This window comes from Myzus persicae, unplaced genomic scaffold (genome assembly GCF_001856785.1).
Source record: "Myzus persicae strain clone G006 unplaced genomic scaffold, MPER_G0061.0, whole genome shotgun sequence".
NCBI lineage: Eukaryota > Metazoa > Arthropoda > Insecta > Hemiptera > Aphididae > Myzus > Myzus persicae.
In genome coordinates, this window is record NW_019104081.1 from 122,978 (window position 1) to 146,560 (window position 23,583).

The window sequence follows — 23,583 nt, forward strand, 5'->3', positions numbered from 1 at the left end:
TTTTAATGTATATAAAAAGCTGCTCAAACTAATTTACCTATCTTCTTATTGGCTACCTACTTTAAATGTATTCTTTTTTCTTTATGATTGTTATAGTTATTACATAAATATTAGATCTACATCTACCTACGATTTTATCAGAGAATTTTAACCTTCTCCTTCAAAATTCAGATTAATTTTAGGTGGGCACATTTATACCGATAGGGGCAAATATATTTTAGGGCAATGGATGCTGTAGCATCCCTGCAGCATCCCAGCCAGTCCGCGCCTGACTACAGGTAATTTATAAAATAAAACCTTTATCTGTCGTTTATGCGTTATTACCAAAAAAAACACAGACAGTTTATGTAGAACTTTTGATGATTCTCAAAGACACGTGTTCATCAGTGAAGTTATTTTCTATTGATTTTGAACTTGCTATAATAAAAGCGATTGAAGAAGTTTTTGAAGACAGCGTTTCCATACATTTGTGCTATTATCATCTGAGTCAAAGTGTGTGGCGTAAAGTCCAAAATCTTGGTTTGGCAACAAAATATACAAAAGACAAAGAATTCCGTTGTTCAGTACGAATGATCAATGCATTGGCCTTTTTACCACTTAATATTATTAAAAAAGGTACCATACTCAATACTCATACACGTACATAATATATACATATATTTTTTTTTTAATTTAAATATATTTTTTATAGGTATGAGCTTATTATATGACATTTTTTCATATGATGATGATGATATTTTAACATACTTCGATGTAACATATGTTAATGGGCCGTACAAATTAATTAATAATTCGCAAGTTATGTGCTTCAAAAGGAGACCATCTATGTTTGCTCCATATATACTAATAATGTATCAGAAGGTTGGAACAATAAGTTCCAACATTTAATTAGATTTAAACATCCACATATATATATATATTTGTTGAAGCTTTACAAATGATGAACTCCATTAGCTCAATGGAGATTTTAAAACTAAATACAGGAATTCAAATGAATTGTAAAATTAAATCAAATGAAGAACGGCTTAAAAACATATTTAAAACTTCTCAATTCAAAACAAATAGTGAAATTATTAGTTTTTTAAAAAACGTATCCTACGTAATTAAACATTACATTTTTAATATTATCTTAAAATTAATACAAAATCGTTTATCTTTTCATTTTATTAGAATAAACTTTTCAATTATATTATTATATTATACGATTATACGCTGATTATTCAGTATTTATAAATTTTATATTCGATGTCAATTGTCCTATTATTGGGTGTCAAATGTCTCGGGTGTCAAATGTCCTAGATTCATGACTCACATATTCATTGCCTAAAAGTTACCTTAAATAGATTAATTAAATTGTATTACTTAAGCTCATATATTATAGCAGTAATTTAGCATACTTAGAACTTAATCTATAAATAAATTATGTTTTAATAACACTCAACTTAATTTATTCAAATCTACAATAAAATCACTAAGGTAAATCACTCACATAATACGAGTTGTAAAGAAAATGTAAATACAGTGAAACCTCCACTAACGGACACCTTCCAATAGCGGACATTTTTTGGGGAACGGGGACATTTATACTACTTTTCAATAGGAAAAACTACTAATAGTGGACTTTCCGAATAACGGACATAATTTTAAAAACACAGATCGCGGATATTTTGTCTAACACAGAAGACATTTATAAAGCGTAGATTGAAAATGGAAATGAATAACGAAAATTAACGAAATTAAGAAAATGTGAAGGCAGTGTAATTGATAAAGAACTTTTGGTCTGGTTTAGCAAAAAAATTTGCCGGTTTCCGGACCAACAATATAAGAAAAGGCAAAACAACTTGCTGAAGTTCACGGATTAAATAACTTTAAAGCTTCAAATGGGTGACTTGAAAAATTTCGAAAAAGGCATAACATTTCGTTTAAATCTATCTGTGGGGAAGCTCCAGCCGTTGATAGAATTGTTGTTGATGACTGGAAGTTAATAATAATTTATAAAAATATAAAAATGTAACAATTTACAACAAATAATAAGTAATAACATTATATATATGTACATACATAGAACATTATTATACAAATAAATTTCAAAAATGTATCCCCTCTGAATAACGGACAACATTTTGGTGACCGAGAGTGACCGCTATTCAGAGGTTTCACTGTATATCTATTATCTATCCACCAATTTAAAAAACAAATTGGAATCAAATGTATAACATGTTAAATATCTGTTACAATTCAAATATGTTGAGTACTCAAAATGAATACCCATGATTTGTTAATTTGAATATGTTGAAATCATTTTAAAAAAAATGATACAACTATTTAAATTTATCAGTGAACTCGATTTTTAATGAAATTTTACTGTCTTTTATTTTATAATGTATACTATAAATTGATTTATGTTGAATTTATTATAATATCATATTATATGTATATAGTGGCTGTTTTTACAAGAAATAAAGATTATTTTTATTATTATCATTATAATTAGTTATATATGAATTATCAAAATGAGTTGCTTCTGAGTTCATTGTGGTAGCTTTAACCGGTAATCGGTAAAAAGACCAAGGGAAAAAAGAACACGGAAAAAAAGAACAATTTTTAAAAATTTTAAACAGTGTCCCACTAATCAATATTAAAAAAAAAAAAAATTTTAATATAATGCATATACACTTATGCTATATTTTTGGTATTATTTATTATTATTATTATTATTATTATTTATTATAAAAAAATACGAAACATAAAATTTTGATTTAGAACGTTCATCGAACTCGGGACACATCGAGCATAAATCTCGACTGGATTTGCTCAGGATGTCTTAGTCATTAATTTCATTTTTGATACTGCTTTCATAACATTTACTTCGGATTGGTTCGCAGGATGATTGTGTTCTATTGTCACGGTAGGATCAGTTTTCAAAATACTAGTCCTTAGTGTTCCAGCACAATTTGTCATATTTTTAGTCGAACATTTCCATGTAAAATAGTTTTTACCTTTGTGCTTTGTGATATAAGTATATTCTTCAAAAGCTACTTTTCACCTCCTTTATTAGATTTAAAAATTTCCATTTCAAATGTATTTAAAAAATTGAAGTATAAAAATTTAATGAAAACACTTGAACACTTCAATGACTGTCAATAGACTAAAATATGTTCACTCAAATTATAGCTCTAAAGTATGAAAAGTCTACATGGGAAATTTCCAGTAATAAAATGTTGTTTTATATTTTATGATAAAGTATGAAAAGGTCACCTATAGTCAACTATAAGGGCACTAGGATTACTTAGGGCATTTCCAGTAATAAAAATGCATCTTACTCTATATTATTATACTAACCTTTATTGTTTTTATGTTTCGAATTTTTTTTATAATAAATAATAATAATAATAATAATAAATAATACCAAAAATATAGAATAAGTGTCTATGCATTATATTAAATTTTTTTTTTGTCCCACTGTTTAAAATTTCTAAAAATTGTTCTTTTTTTCCTAGATTCGCTTTAACCGAATTCCCAATTTGATTATTTGTATTATCATTTATAATATAAGTTTAAAAACGAAATTAATTACATCAATAATGTATAGATTTAATGCTAATACTGTTAAAATCGTATTATACAAATAATGTTCAAAAAACTGAAAAAAAAAACAACTTTCCAGTTTCTTACCAATATACAAGACTGTTTTAGCATGAAACAACTTAGCTCCCTCAGTATTCATAGAAGAATAACCAAATTTCCACAACGCATAGGGAAGAACTTCATCTGCGACGTAGTGTTTGTATTATTTTTATAACATAAATTGTACCTAATTATAAAGTTATCTGTTTGAGTTTTTTTCGTTTTTTAAATGTAATTATTAAAAATGATTGGTTACTGCTATTAAATAAATTAAAACGAAATTAGACAGATGTGTTTTACATGCGAGTACCGCATCCTCTTAATCCGTACAATAAATACTAAATATTTTAGAAGTTAAATTCGTAATATTCAATTTTAAAAATAGATAATCCTTTTTCTATACTAACAATATTATTTAGTTTTGTTATATTTACACCATTAGTCGATCGTTTGTCAATCATCTTAGTCGTTATATTTTAGTCTGGTTTAAAATTAATGTTATAAGTAATTGCTGCCGTGTAGTGTTTATAATTTATAATATTTTTAAAATGCATTATAAAACATAATAGTTTAAAATAAAATAATGGTAGATCCAGATACATAAGACTTAAATACAAAGATGATAAAGGATACACATATTAGGAAGATTGACAATGCCAAATGAATTTTACTGTTCGTCATGCATCCTGGAAAGCTGAGCAAATTTAATAATTCAATGTTCTATTCTACGTGGTTGTTTGGTGTATACTGTATACATACTTACTGTAGTAACTATATCTATAGCGGAATTATGTAATTAAGTAATTTTTAGTTTGTTTATATTTTAAATATTATTTTCTTTTTAGTTGTTATGCAAAAAGTATAGTGTTTAATAATAATAGATCTAAAGTTATTCTGATGACAGTACCTACATAATTAAAAAAATATTTGTAATCAACGAGCAAGCTGAACAAATTTCTCTCCAGGTCATTAATAATATGTAAGTATACTAATTTTAAATATATGCACATAGTAAGAAACACAATTGGAAAGTATTATTGTATGATATTTTTTTTAAAATTGTTTTCTTACATACAATTTTGTCTCTCGAAAATGTGGTTACCTATGAAAATATGGACATTACATGCTCTTTTTGTATTTAAGATGATGTTAAGCTTTAAGGTACGGTTTGTTTTCTTTATCTGACCAACATTCAACAAAGACAAAATGCATTCATTTAAAATCAGTTTTTTAATGTTTTTGAGTAATCTTGGGTGAAATCACCCATCACAAAAATTTGAATGTAGGCACAATAGTACTTTTGAGCGTAGACTACGATTTGTCTAAAAATTGTCACAAAAGAATTCAATATCCATTTAAATTTAAATTTAATTCTAAGCGGAGCGTTGAATGAATTGATTTTAAAATGATGTGTTTTTTTATACTTATTTATTTTTTGTGTCTATCATCACGGTTTTGGACAGTAAAAGTGTTTCGATTTTCTCCAACAGTAACTTTTATGGTAGAAAAGTGAATCTAGTTGGTGTATTCGGGAGATCAAAATTTTAGGAAAAATGGGAATTTTTACGCAAAACCATTTTTCGAAAATTCTATTTTGGTTTTTACTTTTTAGTGTAGGTAACTCATTTTTTTAACAAAAATGACCGTAGATACATAACGTTTTCGCCGAATATTTGCGTTAGCATTTTTATACACCATACAATTTTTAAAATATTGATTTGCGTTGAACTATTTATAGGCATATGAAATTTTCGATTATTATTTGTTTTTTTTAAACCCTAGTCGATAAAAAAATATTTGCTAGATTTTTAACGTGCCATATACATAAACTAGATATTTGTGTTTATGTATAGGCTATAACGTTACCTCACTATCTATTCAGTATTCACTAGTCACTATTGTTTAGTAATTTAATATTACATATATTAATTTGTAATCTATGTACATCAATACATGTCATGAGTAGGTGAGTAGTATTGTTAATAATGGTAAATCAGTATATTATACATATAATGAATTAATCGATCAATGTAAGTTTCCAGTTGACAGTTCCACTTCGCCATGGGCGTAGGTAGGAAATATTTTCGGAGGGGGTTTTTGTCTAAATCCTAAATAATATGCGAGTTAATAATATTCTCGAACAAATTCACAAAAAGCTCAAGATTGTTTTATTTAATTTCGGGTTTGTTTGAACACCCAACCCCCCCCCCTTACCTACGCCCATGCACACCACATCCTTGTCATAGTAATTGGTGTTATACTGTTATAGCTATAAACCAGGCCTGTGCACGGTCAAACTGTATGGGCGCCACCCGGGTACGTACATTCCTCGGAGAGTATAGAACTAAAAATACTTTGACACATATTTAATTTTTCATGGTGTAGTCGATGTAACTATTTAAGTATTTAACATCAAATTCAAATGCTTAACTATTTATATATTATAACTTCGAAATCGACCGAGCGAAAGAAACTCAAAAATTGTAATTTTATACTATCATAATATCACCAATGATCGAAACAATATCTATGTATCATTCTATTTGAGCATATTATATTGACGTAGGGGGAATCAATGGATTTATGTATTATACCAAAATAAATATACTGCCTTGGAAAAAACATATATTCGAATTTAAGATCATTTTATCAATATTTTTAAAGTTTTTATTTAATTTAAATCTTTAATATATAACCAAAATAATGTTGAATTAAAAATTATTTAACATTTTGATCATATTAATGTGGTTGTTGACTGTTACCACGCGCATGTTTTTCCAAGAGACACTTCTCGATTATTACCGATTAAATTTATTTTCCTGTTATAAATTTTATTAATGTACAGATATTCACTGTGTAAGATATTATCAATACGGTCCACAGGAATTTAAATTTAAATAAAATATATTCATACAAATAATTTTATTTTTTAATGCATATTTTGTACATTTTAGTGCATGTTTGGTGATTTTTTAGAGCTACAATTATAGTCCTCTGCCCTATACTTATTATCATACTCCCCAAACCCAATATATTATCTATATTATGGTATTATTTATATTATAAAAAATCGAAAATGAATAAATAAATATTTAAATAAATCATTGAATAATTGCAATACTTGTTCCCCGAACCTCTCACAAAGCAGTGTCCAAAGCGTCGATGTAGCGGCTGGCTGCCTACCGCCGCCGTTGAGCGTCGCTGTCGCTAACCTGTTCCCCGAAATGTAATAAATTTACAAAAATTCACGACGCGCGACGACACTGACCTGTCCTCTCCAACAACGGCCTACGACCGGACACCACCTCCGATGACAATACATTGACTCTTTTCGCGAGTTAACGACCGCTGACTCGGTTACGTTTTCCAGTCACGTTTTCCGGACTTCTTTTTCACCACACCACAACTTCGTGGAAGTTTTTCACCGGTCCATTTTTGTTTTTTCACCAATCTCATGAAGTTTTTCGATAACCATTATTCAACATAATGATGGGCTAAGCGTAACGGCGTGGGTCCGTGGCGGCCGAAGCGACCTAGCAACATCTGCTTCAGCTCAAGATATCGTTGTCGTCGTTTTGTAATGTATACTCTTCCTTTGCCCCCCCCCCCCCCGCAACACAAATGTAATAATCTCCGTTTTTTTATTCCTTTCTCAATATTTCTCCGGGTTTTCTCTAAATATATTCAAACATATAGCAAAATCTGTGCTTTGTACGTAATTAAAGTCAATGACAAACAAAAGACGCCCTAGGCAGATTTTGACTGGTAACTCTATGATGAAAGTTACAAGATTCGTAATAATTGGATCCTATGGGCTATGGCGTCATGTTCGTAATACATAACATTATTTAAGTTTATCTTATTAAAAAATTCGAAGCGACACAAAATTTAATACATTCATTTTGTAATATCTTTTTTCCTGTACTTTCCATGTGCCCAAAATTCATATTATTCTTTTTCCGGTGCACCTGCCACGCGTGAAATTGTATACACACTAAATTGTAAAAACTATTATTCTCAAAAATGACCATCATTCTTATGCACTTTATTGCACATGTAAAATATAAAACACATGATTACCTAAAACTAAATTACAAATCTTATTATTCAAATATTATCTAAATCGTTTTATAAATCAAGTACTTACTAAAAACACTTGTTTTGTGTTAATTAGACTTTTGCATCACAATAAAAATTTATATTAAATCATGTACTTTAATCTATCTTAAATATGTTATAACTATTGAATGTTTATTTGTTTGTCCTCTATAGACTCGGTGGACCGTTTTTAATAAAAGTGATATCAATAGATTTCTTGATATGTGGTGGTTGGGGGGGGGGGATTTATAATTCATTACCCAAACCCTTATAGGTTGCTATTGAGTGATTCAAACATGTACAGTGGCTGCATCCGATATTTTATACTTATCATAAGTTTCGTTGAGGTTCTACCCACCCACTTACCCAACCAATTTAAGGGTTAAAGTTAATGTTTAAGTTTAAAAACTTTCCTACTCTGCTATTCATCTACATTCCATTATTCCGTCCTATCTTCCTAGTCGATACCCAATACTCGCTCACTGAACCCGCATCCACTGACTTGAGCCCCTCGACTAAAAAACCTGCCTTCGTGTCGCCACAGCACATGAGTTTATTTTGGCTCTCGAAAATCGGGAAATAGAACAGCCGATCAAGTATACACTATTGCAGCACCTACATAATTAATAATTTATTATGCTGTCCGTTATAAAATATAATGTTGGCGAATACAATATACGTTCATATAGTTTCGATTATTATACTCATCACACAATACATGAGTATTGTTGCATTAACAGCGTATACGATGATGGTGTTAAGATAAAAACGCTGATCTATTAAGAATAAGTAACTACTTGCAAATGGCAATATTATTATTGTAACGGTGCTGTGTGCAATACGACTGTTAGTACTCGTGTAAGAATGTGACGATTGATTGTCACGAACTGCGGGAAGGGGTGGCAATATGCCTATATATAGCAAGAGTAGCTCAGTAGTGCACCGAGGTTAGGAAAAAAAAATCATTGGAACGAAAATTTTTTTCTATACTACTTATATTATATAGATTAAACTGCTTCCACATGCCACGTTATTATCTTGCCTATTCGAATACGGAGTGCTATACAGATGATGGTATTATAATCTCATCTTCAACCCAATTGTAGAGAAAAAACACCGAGATATATTATGCTCACATCTACAATTTAAAATAATTATTGTGACGCAAAAAATATCGCTCCACTTGCGATTTTCTTTGTTTTTTTTAGACAAGACCCGATGAGACCGCAGTTGTTAAAAATGCACCGATAAATTCGCAGTAGGTACTGGTAGTCCGTTATCATAAGAACGCCACGGTTTTCTAAAATTAAAATTATTATATTTATACACGTTTGGAACATTGGACCGATTCAGTGACATCATTTGAAAAAAACAACATGTTTATAGGTATTATGATCTTTAAAAAATATTAATTTTATTATTAGTAGCCAGTAAGTATGTACTATATCAAATAAAAACAAGACTGCGTGTGACAGTCATTGTTTTAGCAATTACTGTTTTTAATATTATCATATTTATTTAATTTGTAATAGTCTAGGTTTATTTATTTATGTAGTTACATTATATTGTATTGATAAAGCAGATTGACGCAAGCGACCCTTTTTTATAGTTGACTTTTTGATAGACTTTTTACGACTTTTTTGGCCGTAAGCATCATAATTATTATTGATTAATCTTACTTAAGCATCGATATCATTTTTTTGAAATCTAGTTAATGCAAATAGTATACAATAATAATAATCTTTACCTATGGAATTAAATTTCAATTAGATACATTTTAAATAAGACAGTGTACCTAATACGCAGTGTAATGTAAATATTTTATAAATATTAAACATATAGATTTATAGTAAATAATTATTAATTACCTTAGTATTATACACTTTTTATGTTAAGATTTGTTTACATATAACTATATAAGTGTAAATGTGTAATACAACTATTTAAAATTTTAGAAACCATTAAAGAGATAATTACAATTTAGTAACAAATTTACCTATAAATGATTATTACTTTTTTTGAATATGAGTGTAATAAAAAAAAGGATTATATAATGCACAACAAAGAGATGTATAGTTAAATAACTAAACTACGTAGGTAATATTTATTAATTGGTGTTAAAGTAAAAGCACATTCTTTTAGAAATCTTGCTAAGATTCCATCTTAGGTTCACACTCCTATTAATAAATTCATAATTTTAATGTTATTATTTGGAGTAGTTTAACTAATCCATTATTGGGTTACAGAAAATAGAAAAATAGAGGCTAAATAGATTTAAAACTGCAGGTCATTTATCAGCTTTTTCTAGGTAATTGACTTTTTTTGGAAACATTTAAACATTTCCAGAAATATATTGGATTATTCTTAACAGATATTTTTACATAATTTGTGCATAAAGAGAGGTTTTTAATTTACTTAGTAACCTCCTAAAATATTTCGAAAAATGTTTGAGAAAAAAAAAATCAGTAATAATTAATGTAAGTTAATTTGTTTTTATTTTATTTCAACAATACGGACTTCAAAAATAACAATATTATAACTTATACAATGTAATAATACCGAATAAATATATATCAAAATACTAAAATGATGATCGATCACTATTCGCCATACGCAAGATTCTGAAGGTAGGATGGTTCTTAAAATAATTGGTTTTGACGGGAATTTATTTTTAAATTGTATAATAATTATACTGTTAATAAATAATAACTATTAATTTAAGAGCTTCAAACACTAATCAATCAATTTATTACTTACTTTAAAATGTTCTAAATGATAATGTGTTATGTTTAAACAAATACTAAATTTTCTGCCAGGCACCCGAGACCCAAAGTGGGGCTTGACGACGTCTGTAATAGCAATAATTATGTTTGACCCGAACTCTGAGCTAGCAATGATATTGATGGTAACTACTTACTATTTTTTTAATTTTATTTAATAGTTTCTGGAAGTTCAAGAGATTTGACATCTATTTAAGTTTTAATTAATGAGTTAAACAACTAGTGAATTTCTCCAGCCATGGCTACTGTAACATACAGGATGTGACAGGGAGACCTGACAAACGAAATAACTTTTGTTCTAATCAATATTTTTTAATTTTCTTTATATATATATATAGATTATTGGCTCTTGCGCTACAATGATTCTAAATTTTTTTATTCCTCAATATACTGTACATAAAAATCTGTTAAAAATTTTTATTATAAAATTCAAAATAGCCAACTTGTAAATTTGGATTTTAGATAACATTTGAATGTAAAAACATTAAGTCAGGTGATTTATTTTTTATGATTTTTTCAAATTTAGATGTTAACAAGACGTACCTATTTAAAAATTCTTACAAAATATTTTTAAAAAAGTTTATATTTTTGAATTTAAAATTTTTTTACAACTGGATCAACTTTAATTACTTAACAAAAATAATGAGATTTAAAAAAATTCATAAAAACAAATATGACTTAAATAAATGTTTTTACAGTTAAAAGTTTTCTAAAATCTGTGAAATTGGCAATTTTGAATTTTTCAAAAAAATTTTAATCAGATTTTAAATACAGCAAGTAGCGTGAGTCAATAAATTATATATGTTACAGGCAATGTGGAATACTGGGCAATGTGGTCCTGCCCGGGAAATGTAAACTACAATTTTTTTTTAACCAACTAATATTATTATTTATTATTATTATTAATTATTATCATTACATATTTATAGTATAATTTTTTTTTAAGAACTATCATTATTAATTTTATTCATGAACAATAATACGAATATATTTTGACGGAATAACAAAAAAAAAAAAATAGCAAGTTTATCATCATTTTGAATTACATAGTCTGTCTGCTTTTCTTCACTTGATTTTTAAATATTCATACAGTAAGTAACAAAAATAAGTTTATACACAATGTTTCAAAAAAATCATAGTTTATTTTATTATGAAAAATGAATAAAATGAATAATGATTTTAAAATAAAAAAAAAAATTTTTAAATAAATGAAATTAATTTAATTTAATTTTTTAAATTTTAATAGAGGTATTAATATTTTATTTAAAAAAAAAATCAAGTCTATAAATAGGTAATAATAATAAAAAATAATATTTTTTGGTTAAAAAAAATTTGTGGTTTTCATTGCCCGTAGCATATATAAATTTAGATATATTTTATAGTTGAACAATTATAAATGTTCAATTTTTATAGCTAAGAATTGAAAATTTAAAACAAGGATTCTTATAAATAGTCCATACTGTAACCAAAAAATATATAAGCACTGTTATTTTTAGAGACATTTTAAGTACATATTTGGACGAAATTATATATTAACGCCAAGAATAACGATTTTAGTTATTTTGTTGTAGTTTAAAAATATTATTCGTGGGTAGGTACTTTTAGAGTACATTTATTGTTATGTTTTCTACACATAGTGACATTTTCAAATGCAATTTTTTCATCAAAAATTAATTTAACATACTATAATACTAATTCCTAACAGAAAAATAAATTCTTTTCATTACAATAATAATATCATAAATATAATTATTAATTAAATAAACAATAGGCTTATAGATCGTTTTCGCTCAGAATGTTTTTGTATACAATGATTTTATATCATTGAATTCAAATTTAACCATTCATTACAGTGACTTACTGACTTCTCTAGAAATCTAATGTGTACATCAGAGAGTTATTTATTGGCCTACCTTTTTAAATTTAATGTTTATAAACATGTTGATGGTAAAAATGTTTATTTAAATCAATACACAATTTTTTTAAATATCAATACGTATATTTTTTTGAAGTAAATTTATTTGAATCGTAATACATTTTTTCAAAATATTCTTCTAGGTAATTTTCTGACCTGAGTAAATCTTAAATTATTTATTATTCATGTATGATTTATTATACTTATATTAGGTATATGTAATTGGGGATACGTAGCAAAAAAAAACTGTTATGGTAATGATAAAAGTAACAACACTGGGAAAACAAATGCGTTCAGGGAATTATTTTTCCTATATTCGCATGTTATAATATACACTAGACTGCAAAATATTATGTTCTTGATACATCGTTTGTGCAAATGTACATCATATATAATAATAATAATTGTAAATAATTTTACGGTTTTACACCCAAGAAAAAATAATGACATTTTTTTGCTGATTTTTCATAAACATCTTTTAATTATTATTGTAGCAAGCACACTAAGTATCTGTTATGTTAAGTAGGTAATATGTTCACCTGAGGCAAGATGAGGACGTCCCAAAAATATTAATCCATAAATATGTGTATATATTTATGGGAAAATTAATGTAATAGCTATAAAAAATGTTAAATAACAAAGATAAATAAACGCTCGAATAGATAAAATGTATAGACTTATATTTTTATTTTATTAATTTTACCTATTGTACTTTATACAAAGTCAGAGGTTCCCAAACTCTGGGTTGCGATTATATTTTAAGTAGGTAGCGTTATTTTTTTAAATAATAAATTTTTTAGACATGTGTTTCTATTACTTTTCGTTAATTTTTAAATTTAGTTTAACATAAATCAATATCTGCGTCTGTTACAATTACGAATTTACTGCGACCAAGTTAACACGACACAATCAGATTAGTAGTTATTGAAAAGATAGCAATTTATTGCTGATAAATTCCTTGATAAAAATTTAAAAATAAAATATACTGTTCTTCAGTTCAAAATGATTCTTTTTTAAATTCTTGTTTATTCATAACAGCAAAAACAAAAAAGTTTGTTGATATTATTGCGGGCCTCCAAAATTTAAATAATTTCCAAAATGGGTCGTTCTATAACAATTTTGGGAACCTCTCACATAAGTAATACAAAGGTGGGTAAAATTTAATAAAAAATTCAATTGATTAAGCCACCTGATCCCCGAATCCCGATGTGTACATTATAACTATAGCCGTTGTTCATAAACACTAAAAGTACGTTAGAAAATTCCTAGTACCGTTAAAATAAGGTAATAGCTTAAACATGTTTACCATACAAAATGTTTGACAAAAAAAATTTAAGTTACAACAAACAAATAATCAGATAAGGTAAATATTTACGTCCTCTAAAAAGGTAACAGTCATAATGTATTAATTAAATATTGTGGTCCGAGTATTTTTGAAACGTATCTACGTAAATTGCGTTCTGTACTCTTGTATATCTGTTGGATGCTGATTTAGGTACTATAACGATGTATTTTGGTTCTTAAAAAAACATTGATTTTTTTTTAATTCGAAAATAGTCATTTTCTAAAGTAAGTTGTTGGTTTATAACACGGATAAAAAAACAATTTTGAAATCGGTTGAATTTTGAATGAATGACAGCGACCGTTTTAAAAAATACAGTGTAACATTGTAAAATTGTACAGTTTTTCATATTTTCATGACTAATGCTAAGCGGCTAAGCCAATAGGCAAAAAAACACTTTTTGTTGAAATCTTCTTTTAAAATAATTTTTTATTTGTTTTAAAATATTGTTCAATATATCCACGATGAACTATGCACAAATCAGGTTTATAGTCCCATGATCTTTGCACCGAAATGAGAGTTATTATAATAAATATGTGGTGATATTTTTAGCGACATTTCGTCACAAAGATCATGGATATGTAAAATTGACATTTCCATAACAGTTAACATTGAATAAATTGAACAGTATACTAAATTAAATAAAAATGATTACATACAATTTCAACGAGTATTGTATTATTTATTGCATATTGGATTAGCATTAGATATCAAAGTGTAAAAAATCTGAAAACCACAAAATATTGAATAGGCTGTATTTTTAAAATAGAGGTCTTTGATTTATTTAAAATTCAGCCGATTTAATAATTGTTGTTTTTCTCCATACTATAAAGTATAAACCAATAACTTTAAAATGGATGTCTTCAAATTTATAAAAAAAGTCTTTTTAAAAATCAAAAAAAGATTAAAAGCGTTTTTTAAAATATTTTTTTATAACTTTTTAATTGAGAGGCTATTAGTATTACGCATTACTTAAAACGTGTATATTATATTTCGAATTAGAGCTACTGATTTTCCGGTTAATTAACATACTGTAAAATAAAAAATGAACAAATTACAAACAAAAAAATTACTCGTTTAATATACTTAAATTACCAATTTTTTACTAGATACGTAGGTACCTATAGATATTTGTGGCATAGCTATGACTTTTTTCTATTTGATATCATAAGATGAAGGATCCAAAAGTATCATTGTTACCAGTTTAAGAAATAAATATTAGAAGTACCCCTTTGCCCCACTTTCCTCATATGCTGATAATATTGGAGAATGTCATTTCAGAATTGTTCGTGGAACCCAAAATAATCCAACAATAGACACATAGAATAAATTTATAATTAGGTCGATTTCTAGCAAAATATTATCATATTTAAAAATTATTAAAACCATAATGTATATAAAATTACCTATGAATAACAGCCATTATTATTTTATACAAATTAAAACAAATGCATTATGTATATAATGTGAAAAGAAAATGCATATGATCCTATAATTTTAAATGATGTAACAGAAGACAATTCGCAATATTATAAATTGAGAGAATTAATACTTTTATTGCACATAATAAAAAAATGAATTATATATTTCGTGATTAATGTAATAATTATAATAATTAAGAAATATACAAAATAAATAAACAAAAATATTATTTTTATCGTTTATAAATGAGTAAATTACTATAATAGCTTCAATATTTTATTATTTGTGTTCGAAAAGTATCGATTAATTTAAACATAAAAACATCTGTAAGAGTATACGTAGGATACCAATAGGCTTTGCATCCCACAAAATATTACGTCTCTCTGATCACTATTTAATATAACATTATATTATTCGTGTGCAGTTATGCCCGATTACAATAAACTTCACATGTACCTATACGAAAACACACATTTGTTCAACAAATAATACCGAGTTATCAAGCGGGTGTTATGTCGTTCTGTATAGGTGTATAAAATATTTAAATTTAATAATAATATGTTATTTGAAATTGCATGTGCACACATTCATTTTTACGAGACAACATAAATCATAATATAAATAATATTATACATTACATTATCCTACTAATTCTGATCAATTAAACGAAAGTAAGAGAAAAAGTAACAAGAGAACGATTAAATCAAACTCGAAATAACCGATTATTAAAATAGTATAAACAATAAATGTATACATATATTTATCATTTTACATTAATCAGTTATTTAAAACAGAATGATAAATATTGTATACAATTTCATTACCTACAATTTACATCATAATTTGTCCGATATTGTTCACAAGAGTCAGTTCACCCACAATGCTATAAAATTAACGTATATTTATAAAATTAATGAAAATAGTTCACAAACTATGTTTTGTGTAAAATCGAGGGAGACTTATAATAGATACACATTTAGATTTGGTTTTTTTAAAATTATGTGACATAAAAATTAATTTGTTGCATTTTCTTAATACTTGTATTATTATTTATTACACATGATCTTATACAATATATGGATCCTAACAATAAAATATTACTATATTAAACATTAAAAAGTAATGACTATCGAATAATTAATATCAAAACATAAACACAATATAATTACCTGCAATCACATTAAACGTGCCCAATTACAATCTTGTTGAAAATAATTTTATCCATATTAGTGATACTTAAATCTTAGATTTTTGATTATTTGAAAACAAATTTTGTTTTATAGTATTCTATGCCAACGAAGCACAAAATATTTTTTGTAAAAGTATGATTAAAAATACGAATTATTTTAGAGCATATTTCAACACTGTACAGTTTTTACTTTTTAGAGCATATTGGAATGTCATAGATGGTATTTTCATGGCATACTACTCTACTTGGTAGCTTGATAAACGACTAATAACATAAAATTAGTTTTTTTATAAAGACTATAAGACTAATTCTAATTAAGGCTAAAAAGTTGTTTCCAAAGTAAACTTACGTGACAACGTACCCATTGGTTGTTTTATAGTTTTATACCGTAGTATTTTTTTCTGAATTAAACTTATGATCGTTTAAGGAATTGTAATCATACAATAAAAAATTAATAAATAGACATTGTTGCAACTTGTTGTATAATAATTTAAAACTATAATCATACTTTTTTTAAACACTGTACCGCAAACCAATTCGGCCAATATTGATGCATAAACGCTTATTTAAATAACATATTTCTATTTTTAGTGCATATAAATCCGAACACTGCAAGTAACATATAGATATACATTCATATTATTCATAACTTATCAGCAAATATTATCGTATATTGTCATTTTGATGAATTGCATTTTCTGCTGCGTACTTATATTGGTTAGTCCTAACCGTTCAGTACTACTGACCTACAAAAATCCATGTCGTTGTTTAGATTTTTATAATAATATAATATAATATTATTGTACATCATATTTCTGTTTTGTAGTTTTATTTTTATCTTTTGCCTCGTGCAGAACACATTTATTAGGTACATTTTATAATTATTATTTTTATTTTAACATTTTTGCATTTCAAACGAATATAATAATATTTTGTATTTATTAAAATATGCCGACGCAAAAAAAAAATGAGTTTTTCATCAAAATGGTATGTACATGTACTATAGGCCCCTATCACATATTGTTGTCGTGTTCATATTGCACCCAACCGTTATATTATTCCCAAGTATCTACAGAGTGATTCTCTAAGCATGCTCACTGCATTTTTCCATAAATACTGCAGTTATGCAAACCTGAATCCTTCTTTTGTAAATAAGTAGATATTTTTTTGTTGAAAATTTCGATGTACCATATACCTAATTCAAAATTAAAACTTATTAGTTTCTCAGTTATTAAAATATTAGTCCTAAAAAGAAGGAACCTTAAAACGGTTGTACACAAGTATAAATTATTATACAGTACCTACACATGAATCATTTATCAAAAATATAAATGTTGATTGGTTAAAATTAATTGCTAAGTTTATCAAATCACATTATCCCCTAAATTATGAAAACTCTTTATCATGGGATCTTTAGAACACAAAGTAAAATAACTAAAAAACTACTTATTCGAATTTTTATTTTTATTCGTAGGTGTTTAATTCAACATTTTTTTTAGAAAAATTACCCACTAAATAAATTGTAAGTAGTATAAGGGGGAGGGGGGATCTTCTTTGAAAAAAGCAAGTTGAAATCTCCTAGGAAGTTCGATTCCTTAAGTGGTGCGTAAAAATCTCAACAATTTTAAAATATGGTCTCTTTAAAACTATCAAAAATAAGATTTGGTATAACTGCATTATTGAAAAAAAGCGCAAGCATGCTTGGTGAATCACTCTGTATATAGGCCTACAATTGCACTAAGAGGACTTCATTCGATATTATAATAATTAATAACGAATGTGTTTAAGTATCATATACATATAGGTACATATTTTATGAAAACAACTCACTGGTTTTCGGTTCAGTTCACGCGTATATTCTTAAGTGTCTTATTCTATAGTAATGTAGTAGATCATTATAGACTATAATTATTTATTTTATGAACTCATTATTCACTGTGATATTTATGTTGTTTAGGGGATAACATTAAGAACAAAATCACAGTATCGTCATGCAACTGTGACATCCACATGACGTGCCTTCAACAAAGGCAATCTGTAACAAACCCTTACTGTTCCAAAATGGTCGATGGTGTAACGATATTCGAGGTAAACAAAAATATAATATAGTTATGCACCAAGACAAAACATTGAGCATGTTATTAGGTATAATATTAGTTTGCTCCTTTATTTATTTTAAAGGTATGATACTTTGATACCTAAGACAGAGACATATTATTATTACACGTTACCCAGGTCATTATATACTGTCAATTTAAATCCGAGCACTTCCTAATTTATAACGAATTAAAATATTTTATTTTACAACATGATTTTGTGTGTCTCTTTCTCTTTCTCTTTCTATAATTTTTTACAAAAACTGTAGGTATAGGTAATGGTTATCTAGGCAATATGCATAGAACAATTGTTTCCGAACTTTTTTAAATTAACTATCTATTCTTTAGTGTATTACTAACAATTTGTTCATTACTTTTTTTAAAGGATTTGGTCCAGTCTATGTTTTCTACCAAAATAAACCTATTTTATGCCAACTGTACCTTCTATTCTAATCATCAGATAATATTTCTGAATACATATTTGCATTTTTCTTGAAATTTACTTGAAAAAAACTTTTTGAACCCATAATTTTTCAAAATAAGACTTAAGGTATGAATTTTAAGAATTTTAAAATGTTAATAGTATTAAAGAAGAAAAATTAATTTAAAAATGTAAGAAAGTAATTTTCAAGTAAGATTCACAACGAATTAAGAAATGTCATCGAATATAAAATGTAAGATTGTCAAAAGATTGATACTTTGACTGTTTAAAAAACAAAATAATTTGTATTCGAGTTGGGCAATATTGACATGTGATGCACTTGCGAGAGTTCTTCTCTGTTTCTATTATTTTTATGTAGGTACGTCCACTCACATTAATGATCACTTACTAGTACACATTTACACGACTCGTATGCATGCAAATATAAAATGTTTGCTTATAACCAACAACTTAAAAACGTTCGGTATCGAAACACCTTAATATTAAAACAACGTGATAAAATAATATTAAATATTTAGGTCAAAGTAAATACTATACAAAGACAATTTTAGTCCTATATGGTTAGGTTAGGGTGGATTATCATAAGTTTGTTTTTGGAACTAAGTATTTGGAATGTGTTTTTATTTTAGAACACACACGAGAAAAAAATTTAAATTACTCAAAAATATGTATTAGTATTTATATTTATTTTCATTAAAACTAAGGAAAACAAAAAAAAATTGACAAATGGGAAACATTAACGTTACATGAAATATTCACTTAATATTTATATTAGCATTTTCCAGAGAAGAAATAATTATGTACATGGTTCTTCATGAGTTGCTCTTTTATCAATTTAATGATATCGAAGATACAATCACAGTTTTTTATTTTTATAAGCGTTATTTGACAAATACTGACAAAATCACTAAAATGTATTAATTATGTTGTAAAATTGTATTATCATAGAATTGAAAATGTTATACGAGATTCCTCTACATTTTAAATTATATTTTAAAAATACTTAATAATATGCACATTTTTTTAAAGACATTTGGAATCAAAATTGTCCTCGAATAGTTTTATTTTAATTCGAAAAACATTATAGTTAATAAGTTAATAACAATAAATTGAATTATAATATAATACAATATTATCATTATAGAATACATTTTGTGAAATTACAACAATTAGCTCGTTTAACCAGCTACCGTATCGCTAATACAAAATAAAAAAATAATATACTAATATAATGTCTACATAAATTATAAAGACCTTCTCGTATCGTTAGAATTGAAGCAGGGAGTGCTGTCGGTGTGTCATATAAATTGCATATTATTATACATGACTAAATGAACGGTATGTCACAGTCCAGATTCGTTTTTCTAATGATTAATTCATAATTTAATTTAACGCATTCATTACAAACTACTGCAGACATTATAAACTTATACAAATTATATTCTTTAACGGTATTTATTATTTTATCAAAAACGTGAACATAACATCTGGTTTAAAAATTGTCTACTGATATGTAAAAGAGAATTTAAGTTATATTAACTTTAACTATAGTGCCTTCAAGTGAAGATTTCACCTATTAGGACTTATTAGGAATTGGGATGAGGACTAAAAATTTATTATATAGGTGTATTGTAACGCATTTAATTAGTTAAGTTTAATATTTTTTTAAATCCAAATTTACCGTGTATATTTTCAGTTTGTATTTAAATATTTAATAAATATTAGTAACTTTATTTTTGATAAACTTACAATTTAAAAATACCCATTAGTTATTACTTACTAGTTACTACCTATGTCAGTGGCGCGGCGTAGATAGGAATTTTCATTAGGGATGTGTGATGTAACAGGTAGACTTGACTAACTTTTGTTTCAATCAATTTTTTTGTACATACAATTCATTGACACTTGTGCTACATGTATAATATAACATTTTATTTTTATTTTTTTATACGGGAAAATTTAAAAATTTAAAATTGATGTGCATTTTTTTCGAAAAATTCATAATGGCTATAATTTGTAAATCAGTGGTTTAGAAAACTTTTGATTGTAAAAACATTTATCCAAGTCGAGTGGTTTATGTTCTATATGATTGTTTTAAATTTAAAAAAAAATTTTAAGTAATAAGGCTATTTGGCTATTTGAAAAATAATAATTTTTTGAAAAAAATGTAGATTAAACAAGTAACTAGTTACTTATTTAAAAATTCTTAAAAATTATTTGAAACAAGTTTATATTTTTGAATTTAAAATGTTTTGTCAAAACTGTATCAACTTTATTTGACAAAAATAAAATATTTCAAAACATTGTAAAAAAAAATATAAGACTTATATAAATGTTTTTATACTAAACATTTTTCTACCAACCAGACTTATAAATTGACTATTTTGAATTTTTCGAAAAAAATTTACATCAGATTTTAATTTTTTAATTTTCAGTATTGAAAAAATAAAATTACATGTTTCTATACATGTAGCACAAGAAAATTTAAATATTTAAAAATTGGTCACTATGTGTCATATTGTTTTTTAATTTGTATGCATTATCCATAAAAATAATTAGTGTTTAACTGTCTACGTGAGAGTAACTCTGTATCATTCCTTATTTTACTATCAGAATATGTCAAGACTCCAACCCCTCCCCTCCTAACTTAAAGGTCTAGTTACTTCAATGTAGCTATATCAATTGCAGTAACGTATAAACATGGTGTTTTATGAAGATTTGATAGTTTTACACTGAAATCATCTGTTACCTATTACTTTGTTTAGGTTGTAGGTACATGCATAATTACATATTGTAAACTACATATTATTTCCTACTATGATATATCTACGGAAACATTATACCATTATTATTATTACTTACAATAATTGTACAACAAATTATAATCATCACCGTTCATCTACAAAATATTACTTTTCGTAGTGGTTGCCGGAGAGAAGAAACTGCCCAGGTTTCTGCCAAGAGTTTTCATTAATGTTATTTTCTATAACAATATGGTGTTCGATGCTCATAGCATGTGGAATGAAAGCAGTTGGATTTTTCCTAGAAGCCAATGATCAAAATGCATTCCCCAATGGGATAGTCATGACTATTATAGTTTTCTCAATGGCTGCCATATTGTGGTTATGGCTCATAATTTTTTCATCGTTAGTATATCAAAATACCTACCAATACCTACCTCTTGTAAATTATTGGTATCCAGATTTATATGCAAATACATTTTTTATGTATTTGGTTTAAAATGATTCTGATTAAAACTTAAAACCATGTATAAGTACGTTTCATAATGTGTTGATTCAAATACTAATAATGCTAATAATAATAATAATAATAATAATAATAATAATGCTAATAATACTCTTTATTACTCTCATTTTTTACACGTTTCTAAATAAATACCAACAAATAGGGTATTAAAAAAAAATTTTTTTTTATTAGTCGCCAGTAAATACTATTATAGCTAAAATAATTGATGTAGGTATACCTAAAATGAATAATGTCATTTTTTAGAAACAAAATGATATAATTCTTCATATTTAGAAAAAAAATTTAAATGAAACTATTATTATTATGTAATTATATGTCAAAATTTTTTTTCACATTTTCACTCTTTTGAATGATAACATATACATTTATTTTCATATTTCCGAGCAATATAACATTTTGGTTTATACGTTTCAAATTTCGGACAAGTAAATTCGTAGTTAACTAGTTATAAATATTTAAAGTTTAGAAAAGAGGAGTGGTGAACCAAAATTGTTTTATTCTTGTTGGTACCTCCCTACAATTTCAATCAGCTTAACTGAACTTTAATTAAAAACTTATAAGCTACTTTCCCAAAAATCGTTTTTTTACGTTCACTACAAAAAATATCCTGCTTTAAAAAAAGGAATTAAAAATGCAGGTTGTCATTCAAAAAAAGAATTTAAATTCAATATAATAACATTAAAAAATAGTGAAACATAATTTTCTTACAAAAATTTAAAAAATGTACTTAGGTACCTATGTAAAATACATTTTTTCAAAACCGTTAATAATTTTTGAAATAATTAGTGTCGTACGTTAAACTATCACCCGGTTACAGTCGTTATCAGATTAATATTGGAATTGAAACAATGGCGCTGTGGCTACGTGAATAGTATGCAAAAACAGTGGTTCAACGTAATAATATATAATTTACAATTAGGTATTATTATTGTTTATTATTCATTTAAAACTGTTATACCTAGCGATATCATGTTATTAATTTTAAACCGTAAATGCCGTCACAGTTGTGCTAAGTCTTGTACCTAGATTTTTGGTATAGTAATAATAATACTAAATAACTAAATATGCTTGATGCTTATCCATTAATATTTTTAAATTGTTCATATCTATGCATCTGCAAGTGCTTATTTTACGTGTTTTTTGCATATAAATCCGGACGACCGAACCCTATTAACTTAGACAATGTACATATTATCTAACGCCATAATTCACCTAAAAATGCTTTTTTATTTACAGGATATGGAAGCGTATAGACATGGTGATACGCAAGAACAAAAATTATTTGAACGTAACCGAAGATATCAACTCTGCATTTGCTGTCTGATAAGACAGGCTAATTATTTGTATTTTCTAATATTAAGATTAATTGCCACTTACTTAATTGTTTATTTTTATGCAATGGTAG

The 23,583-nt window shown here is 26.4% G+C and overlaps 1 protein-coding gene across 1 annotated transcript; it reads left to right on the forward strand.

Moving 5' to 3' along the window:
* The first annotated feature begins 8,989 nt into the window (after positions 1-8,989).
* Positions 8,990-23,583, forward strand: LOC111038478. The gene is made up of 4 exons (XM_022321603.1): positions 8,990-9,111; positions 18,331-18,461; positions 21,834-22,057; positions 23,415-23,583. Exons 1-4 carry the CDS (start codon positions 9,102-9,104, stop codon positions 23,500-23,502), a joined length of 453 nt encoding a protein of 150 aa, XP_022177295.1. The 5' UTR covers positions 8,990-9,101; the 3' UTR covers positions 23,503-23,583.